Source organism: Phaseolus vulgaris, chromosome 7 (genome assembly GCF_000499845.2).
Source record: "Phaseolus vulgaris cultivar G19833 chromosome 7, P. vulgaris v2.0, whole genome shotgun sequence".
Taxonomy (NCBI): Eukaryota; Viridiplantae; Streptophyta; class Magnoliopsida; order Fabales; family Fabaceae; genus Phaseolus; species Phaseolus vulgaris.
Genome location: NC_023753.2, coordinates 13022438 through 13043115, shown reverse-complemented (window position 1 = coordinate 13043115; position 20678 = coordinate 13022438). Strand labels below are relative to the sequence as shown.

General features: G+C 50.1%; 3 protein-coding genes across 3 annotated transcripts; 2 read left to right on the top strand and 1 right to left on the bottom strand.

Moving 5' to 3' along the window:
* The first annotated feature begins 4925 nt into the window (after window positions 1–4925).
* LOC137829065 (uncharacterized) lies at window positions 4926–5818 on the top strand. Its single transcript, XM_068635859.1, has 3 exons — window positions 4926–5034; window positions 5148–5314; window positions 5432–5818. The coding sequence occupies exons 1-3, from the start codon at window positions 4926–4928 to the stop codon at window positions 5816–5818; spliced, it is 663 nt and encodes a 220-aa protein (XP_068491960.1).
* Window positions 5819–6445, top strand: LOC137829064 (interactor of constitutive active ROPs 4-like). The gene is made up of 2 exons (XM_068635858.1): window positions 5819–6307; window positions 6392–6445. The coding sequence occupies exons 1-2, from the start codon at window positions 5819–5821 to the stop codon at window positions 6443–6445; spliced, it is 543 nt and encodes a 180-aa protein (XP_068491959.1).
* An 8493-nt stretch (window positions 6446–14938) lies between these two features.
* LOC137829063 (uncharacterized) lies at window positions 14939–15355 on the bottom strand. The gene has a single exon (XM_068635857.1). The coding sequence runs from the start codon at window positions 15353–15355 to the stop codon at window positions 14939–14941; it is 417 nt and encodes a 138-aa protein (XP_068491958.1).
* Between the last annotated feature and the right edge of the window lie 5323 nt (window positions 15356–20678).

The window sequence follows — 20678 nt, the reverse complement described above, 5'->3', positions numbered from 1 at the left end:
CAAATAGGGGGAGAATTGATTGGTTCTTGTGTATCTTTCTCTAAAATTGTTTAAAACTGCTGAAATCTCTGATATCATAACTGTTTTTGCTTCTGCTGATAGAAACAACCGATTGTTTCGTGTAAATAACCGATTGTTTTTCTAGAACTTTGTTTTTAATATGTGTAAAACTAACCTGCTGTTGTAGAAAGCATTGGATTGTATATATGCTGTTTTTGCAGGAACTGCTTCAGATTCAATCAAATCCAACACAAGCAACCAGGGATTTGTCTTCATCAAATAGGGGGAGATTGTTGAATCAAGTGTGTTCAAGCTTTGAAAAATCTAAACCCTTTGTGTTTGATGGAAGGCTGAAGGTGCTTGCTGTTGCTGATGTGTATTAGAATAGGATCTGGGGTAGATTATTTGTGTTAATCCACTCTTGATTGAATCCAAAGCTTAAGCATTCTCAAACCTTTTTAATTGAAAGTGTTTTTCAAACTAAGTGAAAAACAACATGTTGTTTTGTCGAAATAACTGATTGTTTTATACTTAGGTGCTTTGAGAAAGGTTGAAAACTGTTTTTGATTGTTGACTTGCTGTCAAACCAAAACAACCGATTGATTCGAGCATTCAACCGATTGTTTGTTTTGGGACCATAACAGAAAACTGTTTTGTGCTTTGACTGAGCTTTAAATGATTTTATAACTGAATACGCTCCAGTTTTAAATGCTTTGACCAGTCTTTGTAAGCAATAAATAGTTTGTTAAGCTTTTGTAACAAACAACTAAGATAAAATCATAGAAAAACAGATTTGAGTTTTTCACTGATTTTTGTTTTTGAAGAGTTGAAAGATTGCTTTGAGATTGCTTTGATAAAGAGAGAGTGAAATAGGATTTTCATCTTGTATTGATTTCAGATAATTTTGTAACAAGTGTAATCCTTCTGTACTTTGTGTAAACTCTATTGTGTAAGGATGAGAAGTGTTGTGTGTTCTTGAGGTTGTCAAGATCAGCATTCTTAGTGGTGTATGTGCTGAGCCAAAGGAAGTGTGTGTCTTGAGGGGATTAAGATCACTTCTTTGGTGGTGTTTGTAAGTAATCTAGGTTTGATTGCTTAGTGGATTCCCCCAGTGGTTTCTGGGAAGACTGGATGTAGCTCTTGGTTTAAGAGTGAACTAGTATAAACTATGTGTGCAATCTCTCTATCCTTTGAACTCTTTAATTTCAGCTTGTATTTTTCAACTGGTATAAACAACCGATTGTTTCTGCGAAACAACCGATTGTTTTTCTGGTGCAGTATTTAATTGCTTTGTGTTTTTGGTAAAACTGAATTATGAATCAAGTTTTCTCAAAGGAATTTCATTCTAGACTAAAAAGTTTGCGAAAACCCTCTTTAAACCATTCACCCCCCCTCTAGTTTAAAGCCATACATTCTAACAGTATCAATACTGCTAACAATAGAATTTTCCTCGATGGTATCAGGTTCCACAAGCTCCACATTACCATAATTGAAATTTTCAGTCATAAAATCAATCACATAATTATACTTCTGAGGAATTGGGAGATAAAAATTGTCGGAACTCTTATGAGCATCAACATTCAAATGGTAAGGAAAGTGATTTTCATGAAAGATTACATCTCTTGAGACCTCACTTTTATGATTTTTTAGATTTAGAAAAGGATAACCTTTTGTGTTAGGTTGAGACCCCATAAAGACACCAACAACATAAAATTCATCAAAAAAAATTTCTATAAGCAGTTATGGTACTAGAATAATAGATAACCAAAAATGCATAAAACAAAAATATCACACAACTTTGCATTAAGTTTTTCATATGGAGTGTTGATGCTTAACAGAATAGTAAGTGTACAATTAATTAAAAACACATCATGCAAAGCAGCAAAATTCCAGAACAAAGGTGGTAAGTTTGCATGTAAAAGTGAAGCATGTGTAATATTTAAAATGTGTTGATGTTTCTTTTAGCAATACCCATTTTGTTTAGGAGTTTCGATACAAGTTGTTTAATGTAAAATACCTTTAAAAGAGTAGAAATCTTTCATAACAAACTCAACCATTATCAGTTCGTTGCTCTGAACTTGACTTCTGCTTGATTATCTGGTGGCGACGCCTTGTGCTGGCGACGCCCTGTTCTAGTAACACCTTATCTTGGCGACGCCTCATCTTGGCGACGACTTGTCTTGGCGACGACTCATCTTGGCGACGACTCATCTTGGCGACGCCTTGACTTGGCGACGACTCATCTGGGCGACGCCTTATCTTGGTGGCGCCTCAAGTTTTCGTCTTTGTTTCTTTAACCTTTGATCTACATTCGAATGAGAGAAAAACTAGAGCAAAAATATTTTAACTTTTCCTTTCTTAATTTGGGTGACCTCGTTAAAAAACCTGATCCAGACGGCAACTCGAACGTGGAGGAATCGCTTTGTAGCACTCTCTGTCCCGTCTACGCGACTGCGTTTTCTGCAGAATCACCCTCAGAACCTTCTCTTGGATCTCCAAACGTGACCTGCAAAACACACAGACGGCGCCTCTAGCGGCCGTTTGCACTCCGACGATCAAGTTAGTCCACAGAACCACCAAAGATGAGAAAACTAGTAGTGTGTGTGAAAAACTCTTGCTCTCTATTTTTTCGTATCCCTCAATCTCTCCCTGATTCTCTTTTTATCTCTCTCTCTGCTGCTTCTGGGCATAACAGAATTCTGTTATGCTTTTCTGGCATGTGTCAGAACCCTGTTATGCCTTTCTGAGACAACGTACCTCTAGAATCAGTAGTGAGAGCGTGAGAGTCTGTGCATATCTGCGCGTCTCTGCGCTTGGCTGCGCCTGTCTGTACCCTTAGTGGTACGGAGTGCACTTTTGTCTGGACCGCACCCCTCTCAGATGATGACACGTGGAGGCCTGCAACTCACATCTAACCACACACGTGTCATTTACTGGAAGGGTTCTAGCGCTTCTCTTTGTGTGCCTAAGTTACGCCCTTGCGGAGTAACTTAGGATATTTCTTCCATCTGGGTAAATCGCATACTCTCAGGAGAACGCCAGGTGTGGCTGGTCTAGGCACACTCACCAGACGTTGCTCCCTGCGTAAACGGCTTACCCTACACGGTGTCACGCACGTAATGGGTTGAGGGAATCACCAATCACTGACTGGTTTACTAGTTCCCTCAGGCCACTCTCGTGCATGATTTCCTGAGATGTGCTCATGCGAGGCCCATGCGTAACGCTCTCGCTGGGAACCTCAGTCCCAGTTTAACTGCGTGTAACACGGGGCCCCGATGACCATGCACCCGATGACTGATCAGTGCTCTATTGCTTCTCATGTTCTGCCCCCAGGCGTTAGTCTGGGAACTGGTCTGTTGGTGGCCACTTGGTTACTGACCACCGATCACCGTACTGGGTGATCTGTCCCCTGACCTCTCTGCCGCCTGATCTGTCGATGGTCACTTGGTTACTGACCCCCGATCACCGCTCTTGGCGATCGTCTCCTTGATCTCTCTGTCACTTGGTCCACTGTGTCACCCTGCGAGTGGTCCACGTGGTCCTCTGCTGCTGACGTCATCGACTACCGATGACCGATCGGATCACAAGCCCCCCAGTCTCGAGTCGTGAACTCGTTCTCGGTGAAGAGACTAAGTGGTCGTGCCCTCAGTCCACGTGGCAAGTGGGACCGCATCACGTGCCACCTCACGTGTTGCTTCTTTAACATTTGGACTTCCTTCCTTAATCTCGCGACACGTGGCCCCATCGACGGCCAGCGTGGTGTGTCGCTAGCGCTTCTCTTATTCAAATTGGCGCGCGCCTTCACTGTTCCTTCATCTTCTTCAATCTACTCTCAGACTTCTTGCGAACTCTTTCTCTGCGCACCCATCTTCCTTCAAGTTTTCTGCTTCCAAACCTCTTGCGATCATCCAAAGGTATGGTTTTTCTTCTTCCTGGGTCTATTTAGGTTATTTCTACCGATTGCATTTACCTTTCTCGTTATCATGCATTTATTTCCCTTGTTTTCCCTCTCTCGACCCGCGCTAGGGTTTTTCGCGCTCTTGCCCTGATTTCTGCTTCTCCTTCTTCCTTTTTTTTTTTTCACTTGGGCATCTCTTTCTCCTTTCCCTTCTCTGTTTTCACCGAACCATTCATCATTCCCTCTTCTTCCATTCATTCTGACCTTTCGTTTTTCCTCCATTTGCAGCTATCTCGCGATGGCTCGCTTGAAACAAACCGCGCGCATTATTGCCTCATCCTCTGGTGCACAGCCTTCCGCGAGTGCGCCAGCTCCACCACCGCCTTTTGCTACCTCCTACCACGACAACGCCAGGGTCTACGACTGGGCCCCCCTGGCGTTGCTGGCTGAAACATCCACCCTGCTACCACAGGGTCATCTCACCTCTCTTCTGAGCCATGACCCGGATGAACCCTCGTGCGCCATAGACAGGGAAAATGATTTCAATATCCAAGTCCGCATCCCTCCTCGAGGGATGCCCATCTGTGCGGACGATAGGGCCACCAATGGGGTGCCCTTCGTCTTCATCTACTCCGCCATCTTCAAAAGGTTGAAGCTGTGCCTCCCCTTCACCTTTTTCGAAAAGGAGCTGATGATGGAGTTGAACGTCGCGCCCTGCCAACTCCATCCCAATGCCTGGGCCTTCATCCGGGCATTTCAGATCCTCTGCAATTACTTCGGGCACAACGCCTCCGTGGATGTGTTCCTCTACTTCTTCGAGGCGAAGAATCTTGGGGACAGGTCCTGGGTTAGCCTGAACGGGGTTGCTGGACGGGTGCTCCTGGGCCTATACCAGCAATCCTTCAAAGACTGGAAGGGCAGATTCTACATGATATCTGCCACCCAACAAAGTCCAAATCTGCTCGAGGGGTACCCCCTCTACTGGGTTCCTGGGGTTGAATTCAAGAAACCCAGGGACCTCGAAACCATGGCCCCCTACGAGCGCGAGCTATGTGGGTTGTTCCTGGGGGCCAAGTACAACTCTGCTCGCCTCATCAAAGATGAGTTCGATGTGTTGGCCCTGAAAAAGTACATAGGTAGCTCTTCTTCCACCTCTTAGGATACTTGCACCTTCTCATGCATGCTTTTATATACTTTGACTTACTTGCATAACTTGGCCAACTAACTCTTCCTTTTCTCATCTATGTAGATTCAATGTCGGGGAAAGACAAGAGGCAAGCCTTGCTAGAGCTTGCCAAGCTTCGGGGAACCAAGGGGACTGGCTCCTCTTCTTCTACCACTGAGCCCATCGCAGCCCCTCCTCTCTCGGTCGCGCCAGCTGAAGGCCCTGAGCAAGGAAGGAAAAGGAAAAGACTGGTGAAGGCTTCTACTTCACTTGCTGCTGCTGCCTCAACTGAAGAGGAAAGCTCTGGCTCTCCTCTTATACACCGCCAGAGGAAATTGCCAGCGGTTGAGGGGGCTTCGTCTCTCCAGCCTGAGGAGATCGAGGTGGTGGAGGTAGAGGAAGGTTCACCCCCTCCTCCCTCTACTCAACCTGCCTCAGAGCCCACACGCCTTCCTTCTCCCTGCCAACAGTTGCCTCCAACTTCTCAACCGCCATCTCCCCCTCCAGTAGGCCAATCACCTGGTCCATCTGCTCATCCTGCTGGGGGTGCTTCTGCTCAACCTGGGGGTCCTCCACCACCACTGCCAATCTCCACTGCAACTGCTGAATGTGGTGGATCCAGCTCGCGCCCAAGCGCCTCTGGGGCCAGCCATGAGAACTTCAGCAGGGTCATCACCTTGGTTCGACAGCTCATTAGCAACCGGGAGCTCGTCGAATGGAATGGTGATGAGGTGGACATGCACCTGGCCAGGTAGATGGTGCTCTCTTTGGAGTTTTCCACCCAGCACCGCAAGCAAATAGCCCTGGAGAAGAGGGTGAAGGAGCTTGAGCACGACAAGGAGTCACTGCGAAGTGACTTCGAAGCTGCTCAAGGGTCTGTAGAGCTGATGCGGGGCATGGTGGAAAAAGCTAGGAGGGAGTACCTAGCGCAGGTCCAAGAGACCATCAAGACGGAGATCTTGATGGGGCAGACTGTTAACTCTCTGGACTGCGCGGTGGTGGAGCTACGGGCCGAGACCTCCTCCCTACGCCAACTGAACTCTCAACTAGTGGGGGAGCTCGAGTCCACCAAGGAAGCGGCTGCTGTTGGAGAGAAAAAGCTTGAGGAGGTGGTGGGCAAATTGTCTGAAGCCAAGGGCCAACTGGAAGAAGCTGCCTCCTCCCTTGCTGCCCTTACCCCTGAGAGAGATGCTGTGGAGGCCTCAAAGCAAAAACTGGAGGCGGAGAAAGCTGATTTGATGAACGTGGGTGCTGATGCCCTTATTGACGGATTCGAGCTGGCACTCGAGCAAATCCGATGCGTTCTCCCAGACCTGGACCTCTCGCAGTTCAGCATCTATCACGAGGTGGTAGATGGAAAGCTCACCCCTCCTGCCCCTTAATCTCTTCTCTTCCTTGTAAATTTTAACTTCTGCACAACTTTCCTTAATACTCAAAACTTGTATAAGACTTGGTTGTGAATATATACTCTCCATTCGTATAAGCTTCTTCTCTTGTATTTTTCTTGAGCTTCACCTTTCTTTATGCGCACGACTAACTGTTAGCTAGCTTAGGTTTAGCGCGATCTTAGGCTTTGTCTTTCCCTTTGCGCACGACTAAGTGTTAACCAGCTTAGGCCTAGCGCGATCTGCCTCCTTTGATCTTGGCCTCTACTTTGATCGCGGCTAACAACTTCCTTAGCTTTGTACTTAACGATTCTCGTGCATAGCTTCGTACTGGACGACTGACTAAGCGTAATCTGTCTGCCTCAGCTCGTTGTGTAAGAATTTGTTTGGAAGGCTGATCGATCATCGTTCTTCAGGCGGCGTACCCACCAACAACTAATCAGTCATCGTTCTTCGGGCAGCGAACCCACCAACAACTCGTCAGTCATCGTTCTTCAGGCAGCGAACCCACCAACAACTCGTCAGTCATCGTTCTTCATACTTCACCTTGCTTCTTTGTCGCTCTAGTGCCAAGTGCATGGAGGACATCGATCGTCAGAGGTGATACCGTTCTTGGCGAAATTTGCTCAACTACGTGAACCCAGCAATACTGGGCTTGACCCTCCATGTACCGCCTTTGACCTGAGCAGATTGCTTAACCTTATAACAAACTTGGCAAACCGTCAACTCAGGGTAAACTTTGAGCAACTATCAACCCTTCGGCGATGTTGCCTTCCTTCTTTTCATGACCTGACCATTGCTCCCTCATCTGGGGGCAGAGGCGCCTTTCGGATCCTCCTCTACCTCCCTGAGTTTCGGACCAATAATCGGGTCTTACTGGGTCAGCATTGACGTTTCACTTAAAGGGGAAAAGCAGAACACCCCTGACCTTTCAGCTCATCTTGCCTGAACTCACTCTAAGGTGAGAAGGACTTTCTCTGGTGCCTCAACTTGCCCAGGGTGTACATCTCCACCCCCCTGGATGCACTGAGGACCTTTAATCTTGCCTGAACTCACTCTAAGGTGAGAAGGACTTTTTCTGGTGCCTCGACTTGCCCAGGGTGTACATCTCCACCCCCCTGGATGCACTGAGGACTTTTAATCTTGCCTGAACTCACTCTAAGGTGAGAAGGACTTTTTCTGGTGCCTCAACTTGCCCAGGGTGTACATCTCTACCCCCCCCTGGATGCACTGAGGACTTTTAATCTTGCCTGAACTCACTCTAAGGTGAGAAGGACTTTTTCTGGTGCCTCAACTTGCCTAGGGTGTACATCTCCACCCCCCTGGATGCACTGAGGACTTTTAATCTCTTTCTCGCCTCAAGACGCGCGAGGGCGTTGAGGTCTTTAATCGTTGCTGGTGCCTCCGATCGTCGAAGACGACGAGGACTTTAAAACTTTTAACTGTGCCGCCGATCGCCGAAAAACGATGGGGACTTTGAAACTTTTAACTGAGAGCATGCAATACGATTTTACTGTTGCCCTAAGCATGCAAATATAGAAGCTTTAAACTTTGAAAAACTCTTCTTTATTGGGTGGCCTCATTAAAAACCCTCCTCAGGGAAAAAAGAGTGCCCCTTGAAATTGTTTTAACAGAAACTATTCGATTCTCTTCGTATTCGTCTTTACTTACAAGGCTTTAACTGTAATACGACTTGAGATGTGTTGCGTTCCAAGTGCGAGGAATCGCCCCTCCTTCTAACGTCTCCAAACGGTAGGCGCCATTCCCGAGCGCCTCGGTTATTCTGAATGGTCCCGTCCATTTGGGCGACAATTTGTTCTGCATCTCATACTGATGGGCCTTCCTCATCACCAGATCGCCGCTTCTAAACTGCCTTGACGTTACCTTAGAGTTGTACCTTCGCTCAACTCTTCTCTTTACCGCTTCGGCTTTCACTCTCGCCTCCTCCCTGACCTCATCCAGCAAATCCAGGTTCATTCTTCTTTCTTCGTTCGAGTCTTCCGCCACGAAGTTCTGGAATCTCGGCGAGCTTTCTTGGATTTCGACTGGAATCATCGCATCACATCCATAAACCAAACTAAAGGGGGTCTCGTGGGTTCCTGAATGCTCTGTGGTATGGTATGCCCAAACTATGCGGGGTACCTCTTCAGCCCACGACCCCTTAGCTTTCTCTAATCTTCTCTTTAAACCTCTCAGCAACACCCGATTGGCAGACTCCACTTAGCCATTCGTCTGTGGGTGCTCGACAGATGCAAACACCTGTTGTATCCCCACCTCTTCACACAGCTTTTTCAAGAGGTGACTTGCAAACTGAGTCCCATTGTCTGACACCAGGCGTTTAGGCACACCAAACCGACACACTATGTTCTTCCATACGAAGCTCTCGATCTTGTGTGCGGTGATCTGGGCCACTGGCTCCGCTTCGATCCACTTGGTGAAGTATTCAATCGCCACCACCAAGTATTTCGTCTGCCTGATCGCCAATGGGAAGGGTCCCAGAATGTCAATTCCCCAAGTATGGAACGGCCAGGGGCTGTAAATCGACTTCAGCTCCTCTAGGGGTGCCTTGTGCCAGTCGGCGTGCTGTTGGCATTGCTTGCAACGCTGGGCGTATTTCTTGCAATCTTCTCTCATCGTGGGCCAGTAATAGCCTGCACGGATAGTCCTTGTCGCCAGCGATCGACCTCCGATGTGGCTCCCGCAAATTTCCTCATGGAGCTCAGCCATAATCCTCGTGCACTTTTCTCCGTGTATGCATACAAGAAGGGGGTGCGTGAATCCAAACCTGTACAGCTCGCCGTCAATAAGGGTAAACTTGCTAGAGCTCTTCTTTATTTTTCTGGCCTCAGCTGGGTCCACTGGAAGCACACCATCCGCTAAATATCGCTGGTAAGGCGTTATCCACGTGTCTGACTCGTGGACAGCGTTGCATCGATCTTGCCCCTTCTTCTGCTGGGCGCGCTCTGACCCTCGGCGCCCTCAGAGTTTCCTGCGTTAGGGACCTATGACTTCTCGCCGGTCTTCCCATTGATCTACAAACATGGAGAACTTGGTGGTCTGCCACGAATGCTCGAGGCGCTTTCAAAGTTTCTTGAATGACAGTCCTCTGCCTACCCCCCTTGCCCGAACTGGCGAGCTTGGCTAGCAAGTCAGCTCGGGCATTCTGTTCCCTTGGCACGTGCACCACTTCAAACGAAGCGAAAGATCTTCTGAGCTCCTGCACGTACTCCAAGTAGGCTGCCATCTGCGGGTCCTTGGCTTGGAACTCGCCAGTTACTTGTCCCGTGACCAATAGCGAGTCGCTCTTGGCCATAAGCACTCTCGCCCCCATTTCCTTGGACAGCAAGATTCCAGCGATCAAGGCTTCGTATTCTGCTTGGTTGTTGCTTGCTTTGAAAGCGAACCTCTATGACTGCTCTATCAACACTCCATTGGGCCCTTCCAAAATGACCCCAGCCCCGCTGCCCAGCTGGTTGGACGACCCATCAACAGAGAGTACCCAGCGAAAGTCCCCCTCGGCGTTTTGTGCTACCTCGGAGGACAACTCGGCCACGAAATCGGCGAAGACTTGCCCTTTGATCGATCCCCGGGGTTCATACTTGATGTCAAACTCCGAAAGCTCGACCGCCCACTTCACCATTCTTCCAGCAACATCGGGCTTCTTCAAAACCTTCTGGATCGGCAGATCAGTCATCACGAGTACCGTGAAGCTCTGGAAGTAGTGGCGCAATCTCCTTGCCGAGAATACAACCGCTAATGCTGCCTTTTCTAGGGCCTGGTACCTTACCTTCGGGCCTTGCAGCACCTTGCTGACGAAATATATGGGCCTTTGGGTCTGGTCCTGATCCTGCACCAGCACTGCGCTGATCGCCCTCTCAGTTATGGCAAAGTACAGCCTGAGGGGGGTTATGTCTTGGGGCTTGCACAGAACTGGAGGGCTGGCCAAATATTCCTTGAGCTTTACGAAGGCCTCCTCACACTCCCTTGTCCAAACGAACCTGTTGTTTCTCTTCAAACATTGGAAGTATGGGTGGCCCTTTTCTCCGCTCGCCGATACGAATCGGGACAGGGCGGCCATCCGCCCCGTGAGCTGCTGCACCTCCTTCACATTGGCGGGGCTCCTCATTGCCAAAATGGCGGCGCACTTCTCAGGGTTAGCCTCAATTCCCCTCTCTGACAGAAGAAACCCCAGAAATTTCCCTGCTTCTACACCAAAAACGCACTTTTCAGGATTCAGTTTTAGCTTGTACCTGGCTATTGTGGTGAACAACTCTTCCAAGTCTGCGATGTGCTTGTCCTTCTCCAGGGACGTCACGACCATGTCGTCGACGTATGCCTGCACATTCCTTCCGAGCATGGGCGCGAGCACCTTGTCCATCAGCCTTTGGTAGGTGGCCCCTGCATTCTTCAACCCGAAGGGCATCACCCTGTAGCAATAACACGACCTCTCCGTCATGAAGGCGGTCTTCTCTTCGTCCATGGGGTGCATCTTGATTTGGTTGTAGCCCGAGAAGGCATCCAGGAAACTGAGCAGCTTGCACCCTGATGCACTGTCTACCAGGGCGTCAATACTTGGCAAGGGGTAAGAGTCCTTCGGGCAGGCCTTGTTCAAGTCTGTAAAGTCAACGCACATCCGCCATTTCCCGCTGCTCTTCTTGACCAGGACGACGTTAGCGAGCCATTCTGGATATTGGATTTCCCTGATGTGGCCCGCCACAAGTAGTTTCTGCGTCTCTTCCTTGATCGCCTGTCTCTTCTCCTCATTGAATTTTCTTCTTCTTTGGCGGATGGGCCTGACTTGGGGGTCCATTGCCAAACGATGGCACAAGAAATCGGGGTCGATCCCTGGCACATCTGAAGCAGCCCACGCAAACGCATCCAAGTGCCTACTAATTACTTCGGCGATCTGGTCTTGCGTCTTGCTATCCAGGGTTCTTCCCAACTTAAACACCTTACCACTGATCTCCTTCTCGAGCCATTCCTCTACTGGTTGAGGTTTCCTCTCGCTGGCGATCAGTGCCCTCGCGATTCCGGTTTCTCTGGCGGTCTCCGAGCGGTTTCTCTCCGATCTCGCCTCTACATTCCCCATCGGCACATCGCCCTCGGTGACCACCTCTAACGCCGCATCCGGAGCTCGTCGGTGTGCGGGCTCCGGCTCCACGCCAGGGGGAGGCGTTGTGGTTACGTGGCACACAGACCTCTTGTTCTTAAGGCTATTTTCATAACACTTCTTCGCCTCCTTCTGGTCGGAGCAAATAGTGATGATCATGCCCTCCATAGACGGCAACTTGACCTTCATGTGCCTTGTCGAAGGCACGGCCCCTGTCCTATTGAGCGTTGGCCTCCCCAGCAGTATGTTGTATGCTGATGGGGCGTTTACGACAAGGTACCTGACCTTCTTCGTTCGTGAGGCCAAACCGTCAGTGAAGGTTGTCCTCAGCTCGATATACCCCCTCACTTCCACTTGGTCACCGGCGAAACCGTACAAGTAGCCCCCATATGGTCTCAACTGATCAGGGGACAGCTGCAACTTCTCAAAGGTTGGCCAAAACATCACGTCTGCTGAGCTTCCTTGGTCGACCAGCACCCGGTGGACGGTCCTTCCCGCCGTGACAAGCGAGATCACAATAGGATCGTTGTCGTGAGGCACCACGTCCCTGCGGTCCTCCTTGGTGAACGTGATGTCCACGTCGGGCGAGTGATCTTCAAAGACTTCCACTGACATTATTGACCTCGCATACCTCTTTCGTTGCGACGCTGTGCACCCCCCGCCGGAGAATCCACCAGCTATGGTGTGGATCTCGCCGTGGATAGGCACCTCGTGCTGTTGCCCCCGCTGCTTGCCGGTTGAGACCCTGACGCTTGGCCCGCTTGCTTCTCTAGCAAGTAATCCTTCAGAAAACCACATTTGACCAGCTCGGCGAGCTGGTGCCCCAGAGCCAAACACGAATTGATGGAGTGGCCAAAACTCTTGTGGAACTCGCACCAAGCGTCTGGCTTTGCCCCCAAGATCTTCTCCTCCGTTTTCTCAGGCACTTTGAGCTTGGCAGCTATGTTTGGGATGGCGATCAAATCAGCCAAACCCATCACAAACTCATACCTGGGGGGGCGATTACTCTCCCTGGGGCGCCCTGGTCCCTTGCCTTTGTTTTTCTTAGGGTCGTAAGGGTGACGCGCCCTTTGATCCCTCTTTCCCGCCGCTGCCTCCATTACCCTCTGAGGCTGTACCTTGGCTTGGGTGCGCGGTTTAGCTGGGGCCACATTTCCTCTCTTCTCGGTGACCTCGCTCTCGGCGGCTATATGAGCCACAGCACGTCGCCGGATTTCGGCGAACGTGGCGGGGTGGCTCCTGATGAGCGACTCGCTAAAAGGCCCAGGCAACACGCCCTTTTTGAAGGCGTGCACGAACATCTCTTCGTCCTTTCCTGGCAAACGGACTATCCGAGCTCCGAATCTGTTCAGGAAATCCTTCAAGGACTCCCCTTGGTACTGCCTTATATCAAACAAGTCGTAAGACACCAAAGGTGGCGCCTTGTTCACTATGTACTGCTCAACAAACATCTTGGAAAACTGTTGGAACGTGGTAATGTGGCCAGTGGGTATACTGACGAACCAGTCCAACACCGTCCCGCTCAAAGTGCTCATGAACACCTTACAATACACCGCGTCTGAGCCCCCTGAGAGCATCATCTGGGTGTGAAACGCTGTGAGATGGGCTTCAGGGTCCTCCACCCCAGTGAAGGACGCTTTCACCGCCACAGTGTTAGCCGGGACTACTGAGTCCATGATCTCTTGGGAAAATGGCATAAGGAAGCTGCGTGGTGGGGAAGGGGGTCTGTCCCCTGCCGCGCGCTCTTCCCGCTCTTGGAGGGCTTTGCGCAGCTCTTCATTGATTCTGTTGAGCTCTTCGTTCCTTGCTTGTGAGGCCACCAGCGCCTCGTGCATCCTTTCTTGCTCAGAACGCGATGCAGCCACGTTCTCCTACAGCGTCCTCATCATGTCCATCACTTGCGTCATGGACACAGCATCTTCGTTGGTTGATGGCGCAACTGAGCTGGAGCGCGTTGTCCTCATCCTTCCTCAGCAAACTCTGCAACTCAAAGAACTCCAAACAAATGGTGAAAACTCCAGGAGTCGACTGCGATAGCGAGTAGCTGAACAGAAGACACTCGAAGCACCACCAACACAAACTATGGTTGGGAATCACGTTTTATACGAGCCCCACGGTGGGCGCCAAATGATCCTGCCGGCAACTCGAACGTGGAGGAATCGCTTTGTAGCACTCTCTGTCCCGTCTACGCGACTGCGTTTTCTGCAGAATCACCCTCAGAACCTTCTCTTGGATCTCCAAACGTGACCTGCAAAACACACAGACGGCGCCTCTAGCGGCCGTTTGCACTCCGACGATCAAGTTAGTCCACAGAACCACCAAAGATGAGAAAACTAGTAGTGTGTGTGAAAAACTTTTGCTCTCTATTTTTTCGTATCCCTCAATCTCTCCCTAATTCTCTTTTATCTCTCTCTCTGCTGCTTCTGGGCATAACAGAATTCTGTTATGCTTTTCTGGCATGTGTCAGAACCCTGTTATGCCTTTCTGAGACAACGTACCTCTAGAATCAGTAGTGAGAGCGTGAGAGTCTGTGCATATCTGCGCGTCTCTGCGCTTGGCTGCGCCTGTCTGTACCCTTAGTGGTACGGAGTGCACTTTTGTCTGGACCGCACCCCTCTCAGATGATGACACGTGGAGGCCTGCAACTCACATCTAACCACACACGTGTCATTTACTGGAAGGGTTCTAGCGCTTCTCTTTGTGTGCCTAAGTTACGCCCTTGCGGAGTAACTTAGGATATTTCTTCCATCTGGGTAAATCGCATACTCTCAGGAGAACGCCAGGTGTGGCTGGTCTAGGCACACTCACCAGACGTTGCTCCCTGCGTAAACGGCTTACCCTACACGGTGTCACGCACGTAATGGGTTGAGGGAATCACCAATCACTGACTGGTTTACTAGTTCCCTCAGGCCACTCTCGTGCATGATTTCCTGAGATGTGCTCATGCGAGGCCCATGCGTAACGCTCTCGCTGGGAACCTCAGTCCCAGTTTAACTGCGTGTAACACGGGGCCCCGATGACCATGCACCCGATGACTGATCAGTGCTCTATTGCTTCTCGCGTTCTGCCTCCAGGCGTTAGTCTGGGAACTGGTCTGTTGGTAGCCACTTGGTTATTGACCACCGATCACCGTACTGGGTGATCTGTCCCCTGACCTCTCTGCCGCCTGATCTGCCGATGGTCACTTGGTTACTGACCCCCGATCACCGCTCTTGGCGATCGTCTCCTTGATCTCTCTGTCACTTGGTCCACTGTGTCACCCTGCGAGTGGTCCACGTGGTCCTCTGCTGCTGACGTCATCGACTACCGATGACCGATCGGATCAAAACCCCCGAGAGGGAAAAAGAGTGTCCCCTTTACAAACTTCAACTGGAATAACATCAACTGAAATAAAACTTTAAATTTGCCGCATTCCAGCTGTGTGGGATGGGGCTCCCTTCTAAAGTCTCTAGCTTATACGAACCATTCCCTTTGACTTTGGTTATTCTGAACGGTCCAGTCCACTTGGGAGACAACTTGTTTTCTAATTCGTAGGAGTGGGCCTTCCTCATGACCAGATCACCAATCTGGAATTGTCGCAGCTTCACTTTGGAGCTGTACTGACGCTCCACTCTTCTCTTCACGGCCTCGGCCTTAATTTTTGCTTCTTCCCTAGCCTCGTCTATCAGGTCCAGGTTCACCCTCCTTTCTTCGTTGGATTCTTCCGCCACGAAACCCAGGAAACGAGGCGAGCTTTCGTGGATCTCTACTGGGATCATGGCGTCCGATCCATACACTAAGCTGAAAGGTGTCTCCATGGTGGAGGATTGAAGCGTGGTATGGTAAGCTCATACAATCCTTGACACTTCTTCTGCCCATGCCCCTTTAGCCTTCTCTAGTGACTGGTATCTTGACTCTGGGCCTTGCAATGCCTTGCTTACGAAGTATATTGGTCTTTGTACTTGGTCTTGTTCCTGGACCAGTACAAAGCTAATAGCCCATTCTGTTACTGCAAAATATAGGTGGAGGGGGACGCCTACTTGTGGCTTGCAAAGCACGGGTGGCGTCGCCAAGTACTCCTTCAGCTTGAGGAACGCTGCTTCGCACTCGTCTGTCCACGTAAAACGACTATTCCTCTTGAGGCATTGGAAATAGTGTTGCCCCTTTTCCCCACCAGCTGATATGAATCTTGACAATGCTGCCATTCGCCCCGTCAGTTGTTGAACCTCCTTCACTGAAGTTGGGCTTCTCATGGCGATGAGGGCTGCACACTTGTCAGGATTCGCTTCTATTCCTCTTTCCGTGAGCATGAAACCCAGGAACTTTCCTGCCTCTACACCGAAGACGCACTTCTCTGGGTTCAACTTTAGGTGATACTTCGATATGGTAGCGAACAACTCTTCCAGATCAGCTGCATGTCGGCCCCTCTCGTCCGAGGTCACCACCATGTCGTCGACGTAGGCCTGCATATTCCTTCCTAACATTGGTGCAAGGATTTTGTCCATCAATCTCTGGTAGGTGGCGCCTGCATTTTTCAAACCAAATGGCATTACCTTATAACAGTAGCTACATGTATCTGTCATAAACGCCGTTTTGCTTTCGTCCCTTGGATGCATTTTGATCTGATTATAACCTGAGAATGCATCCAAGAAACTCAGCATCTTGCAGCCCGAGGCACTGTCTACTAAGGTGTCAATGTTGGGGAGTGGGTATGAATCCTTTGGGCATGCCTTGTTCAGATCTGTGAAGTCTACGCACATCCTCCACTTCCCATTTGCCTTCTTGACGAGGACTACGTTGGCCAGCCACTCCGGGTATTGTATCTCCTTGATGTGCCCAGCGTTCAGCAGCTTCTGAGTCTCTTCCTTTATGACGAGGCATCACTCCTCATTGAACTTCCTTCTTCTCTGCCGCACGGGGCGGGCCTTTGTGTCCATGGTAAGGCGATGGGATAAGAAATCCGGGTCGATACCTGGCATGTCCGCCGCGGTCCATGCAAATGCGTCTAAGTGCCGCGAGATCACCGCCGTTACCTCCCTTCGTTCTTCCTGACTCAAGTGGCGTCCTAATTTGAACGCCTTGCCTCCTATCTGACTTTCCGCCGTGTTGTCCTCTGGCTGGGGCTGATCATGTTGCACGCTTGCCAGGCGAGACTCGTTCATGGGATCCTCTTCCATGGGCGTCGCCTCCTCGGGCATCGCCTCCTATGACTCTCCTTCCATAGGCGTCGCCTCCTCGGGCATCGTCTTCCTTTTGTGCATACGTCATCCACAGGCATCGCCTCTGTAGGTAAAGCGTCGTCGGGCGTGGACTCTGCGGGCATCGCCTCTTCTATGGGTCCTAGCTCTGTTGCCGGGCCTGAAACGAGAGGTCGTTCAATTACCATTACCACGCATCTCTTTGTTTTCAAACTATTCTCATAGCACTTTCGGGCTTCTTCCTAGTCTGACTTGATGACTATCACTTTGCCGCTAAGGTCTGGCAACTTCATCTTCATGTGGCGAGTGGAAGGTACTGCCCTCAATCTGTTTAGGGCAGGTCTGCCCAACAAAATGTTATAGGCTGAGTTGGCGTTAACCACCAGATACCAGATACTTTCGGTACGTGACGCCGTTCCATCAGTGAACGTCGTTCTCAGCTCCAAGTACCCACGTACCTCCACTGGGTTATCTGCAAACCCGTACAAGCATCCGGTGTAGGGTCTCAAGAGGTCCGGGGACAACTGTAGCTTGTTGAAGGTTGCCCAGAACATGACATCTGCGAAACTGCCCTGGTCAACGAGAACCCTATGTACCTTTCTTCCTGCTGTAACTACTGAGATGACCACGGGGTCATTGTCGTGCGGGACAACATCCCATAGGTCAGCCCTTGTGAATACAAGGTCTGATTCCCAAGGGTCATCTGGAAATTCTTCTGCCACTGAATTTACTGACCTCACATACTTTTTTCATTGAGAGGCAGTGGGCCCTCCACCAGAAAATCCACCAGAAATGCCTGACCCTCCTCTTGTACTGCCGTGGCTGCCGTTGTAGGGGATCCTACGAGGTAATCCTTTAGGAAGCCATTCTTCACAAGCTCATCCAACTGGTAGCCCAGTGCCAAATAGTTGTTAATATGATGTCCAAATGCTTCGTGGAATTCGCACCACGACTCCTTGTGGGGCCCCAGAATTTTGTCATACTTCGCTGGTGGCCTCAACCTGTCTGCTATGTTGGGCACAACGATGAGGTCTTTGAGCTCCACCACAAAGTTGTGCCTCAGCGGTCTACTCCCCTCTCTCCTTCCTTCAGCTCGGGTCCTTGGCGGGGCCCTCCTCGCCTCGTAGGTGCGCTTTCTGTCTGGGTTCCTTCTCTTTGTGGTAGCTTCGTGGACCCTAGCGGGTTGTGTGCGTACCTGCGCCCTTGGTCGAGCAGGTGCAGCAGGTATGCACTTCTCGTATGCCTCGCCCTCTGAGGCAATGTGCTCCAACGCTCGTCGCCTCACTTCAGCAAAGGTCTTGGGAAGCTTGCAGTTAAGCGACTTACCAAAAGACCCGGGTCGCACCCCCTTCCTGAATGCGTATACAATCATGGGTTCATCGGTGGTACCCACCTTCACCACTTGTGCTCCAAAGCGGTTTATGTATTCCTTCAGGGTCTCTCCTTGGAATTGTTTCACGTCGAAAAGGTCGTACGAAACTGGGGTTGGGGCTCTGTTGGCTAAATACTGTTCTCTGAACAGTCGCGATAGCTGGGCGAAAGACGTGATGTGGCCCTCTGGAAGGCTGATGAACCAATCCATAGCCATTCCCGTCAACGTGCTCATGAAAAGCTTGCACCTTGCGGCGTCAGAACCGCCTACCAGCAACATCTGCGTGTGGAACGCTGTGAGGTGTGCCTCAGGATCCTCCACCCCCGTGAAGGTCACCTTGGGCCCTGTAAACGTACTGGGTATCGCCGTCTCCAGGATTGCCTGCGAGAATGGTGTTGTGAATTCCCTAGGTGGGGATGCGGCCTCAGGTTCATCTCCGCCGCGCCACCCATGGCGCAACTCCTCGTTGGTACGGTGGAGTTCATCGTTTCTTGCTTGAGAGGCTGCAAGATCCGCTCGCATGCGATCCTGTTCTACCTTCGAGGCCGCCATTGCGTCCAGCAACCCTTGCATCATGCCCATAAGTTGTTGCATGGTCATTTCTTCACTCCTAGAGAGTGTTGGTCTCGTGGCCATGGTTTTCTGGAAATTTTCTTAACTTGTCTAAGTCTTAAGAACTGGAACTGAGAATCTTGTGTGGTGGGACTGATGTTTTATATCGGCCCCACGGTGGGCGCCAAATGTTCTGGCCGGTTGACCGGGATCGTCTTTGCGCGTGGCTTGTCCTTGCGAGCTAGGGCACCTTCGTTTGCTCCGTCAAAGACACCTGAAAAGAGAAGTGAACAAAGGGGCGCCCTCGCGGCCGTTTGCACTCCGACGATCAAGTCAGCTAGCGAGAAACATCAAAAAACTGCACTGAATGACTGAAACTGTGTAACTAGAACTGTGTTGCCCTAATTGCCTTGTGCTCACTGTGAGTGTGCCGCAAAGACAACTAGGGTTTTCTCTGTGTATCTCTGTGTATTAGGTTAAAACTCGGTCCCTGTTCAAATGATCCAAGGTCCCTTTTTATACACCTCTAATCTTTAAAGCGCGTTAAAGCGCATTGAAGGCGTATCAAAACATTCCTTGGAACATTCGAATCTTAACTGAATTAACACGTACCTTGGCAAACTTTCCCTGAAACTTCTAATGAGCACGTGGGTATTGCCACGTACCCTTTTGACTTGATCGTTTATTCTGTGCAGAGGGTCCTACAGCGCTGCCACCCAATTTAGGGTTTTTCCATCGTGTGAGCCCTCTTTTCTGCGAAGTGCTTCTGTCACGTGGGTTGACTTTTTGCGTGTCAACTCATGCGCCCCAATCACTAATCACTCGCCCTGGGGGTGTATCTAGCTTTCTCTCGTATCATGCACGTGGTTCTCCCCTGGTCGTGGCCCTCCCATGGGTCGTATCTGTCCTAGGGTCTCCCAGAAGTGGCGTGGATACTTCACGAGTCAGGTTTTCCCCCTACTGGTACTAGAACATATGGCTTCAAAGCCACCTTTCTCTTCTCCTTGCTGCTGTTCTGAACTGTCGAGGCCCGAAGCCTCCTTGCGATGTCTTGGCTTGGTGATGCTTTAACCTGGCGGTACCCTTGCTTGGCGATGCCTCTCTTGGGCGACGCCTCTCTTGGTCGACGCCTTACTTAGGCGATGCCTCAGCGAGGCGATGACTCGAGCGGTCAACCTGTTGACTTTCTTTCATGGGTCCCTGGACAGGTTCCACCATGTGTTGACTTTGACCTTTGGTCAACGCCCGGGGACGGGACGGTACAGTCGCCGGATTTGTGTGTCATCGACGTAGTAGGTAATGGAAGATCAGGCGGTCTGGCATCGCCGCAGAAAGCACATCGTCGGATTTCCCAGTAAACTCAGTTGAAGCTGTTGGGGGTCTAGGCGAGGAAGTTCAAACGCTTTGAGCATCCCTCACAGATACGAAGGCCAAGCGAAGCTCTAAGTGAAAAAGATCAGGAGAAGGGTACGCACCGCAACTCAGAAGGAAAGGACAGAGAGTAGGAGAAAAGAGCACGTGCTACCTAAAAAGTTAAAGTTGAACATGACGAAGGGGAGTATCGAAGGTAACGCACGTGACATAGCAAAGAAAGTAGAAGCAGACGCAAGCATGCAAAGATAAAGCGGGTAGCGTTTAAGCATAAATCAAGAGTTATAATTACAGATAAGGTTCATGATAGATGCAAATTGAGCAAAAGACAATCATATACACATCCCATGTTCATGTGAAACACAAGATCAGGCTACACTTCAGGGGCCTCCGGAGCTTGAACGGGGCGATGCTGAAGCCCCATCTTCGGACCTCAACGCCTGAGCCAGCAGCGACCTTCGTTGCCTGTCCATCTTCGAACCTGCGCCAAAAGGAAAAACATGGTAAAGGACGGGCACAAACCAAGGCACTACGCGAAGAGACAAGATAAATCATGCAAGAATCCAGCAAAAGCAAGGAATAGGAGGTTATAAAGGGAATCTCTCGTACTTATATATTTTTCCAGAGCCTCAGCATTATACTCTAGGC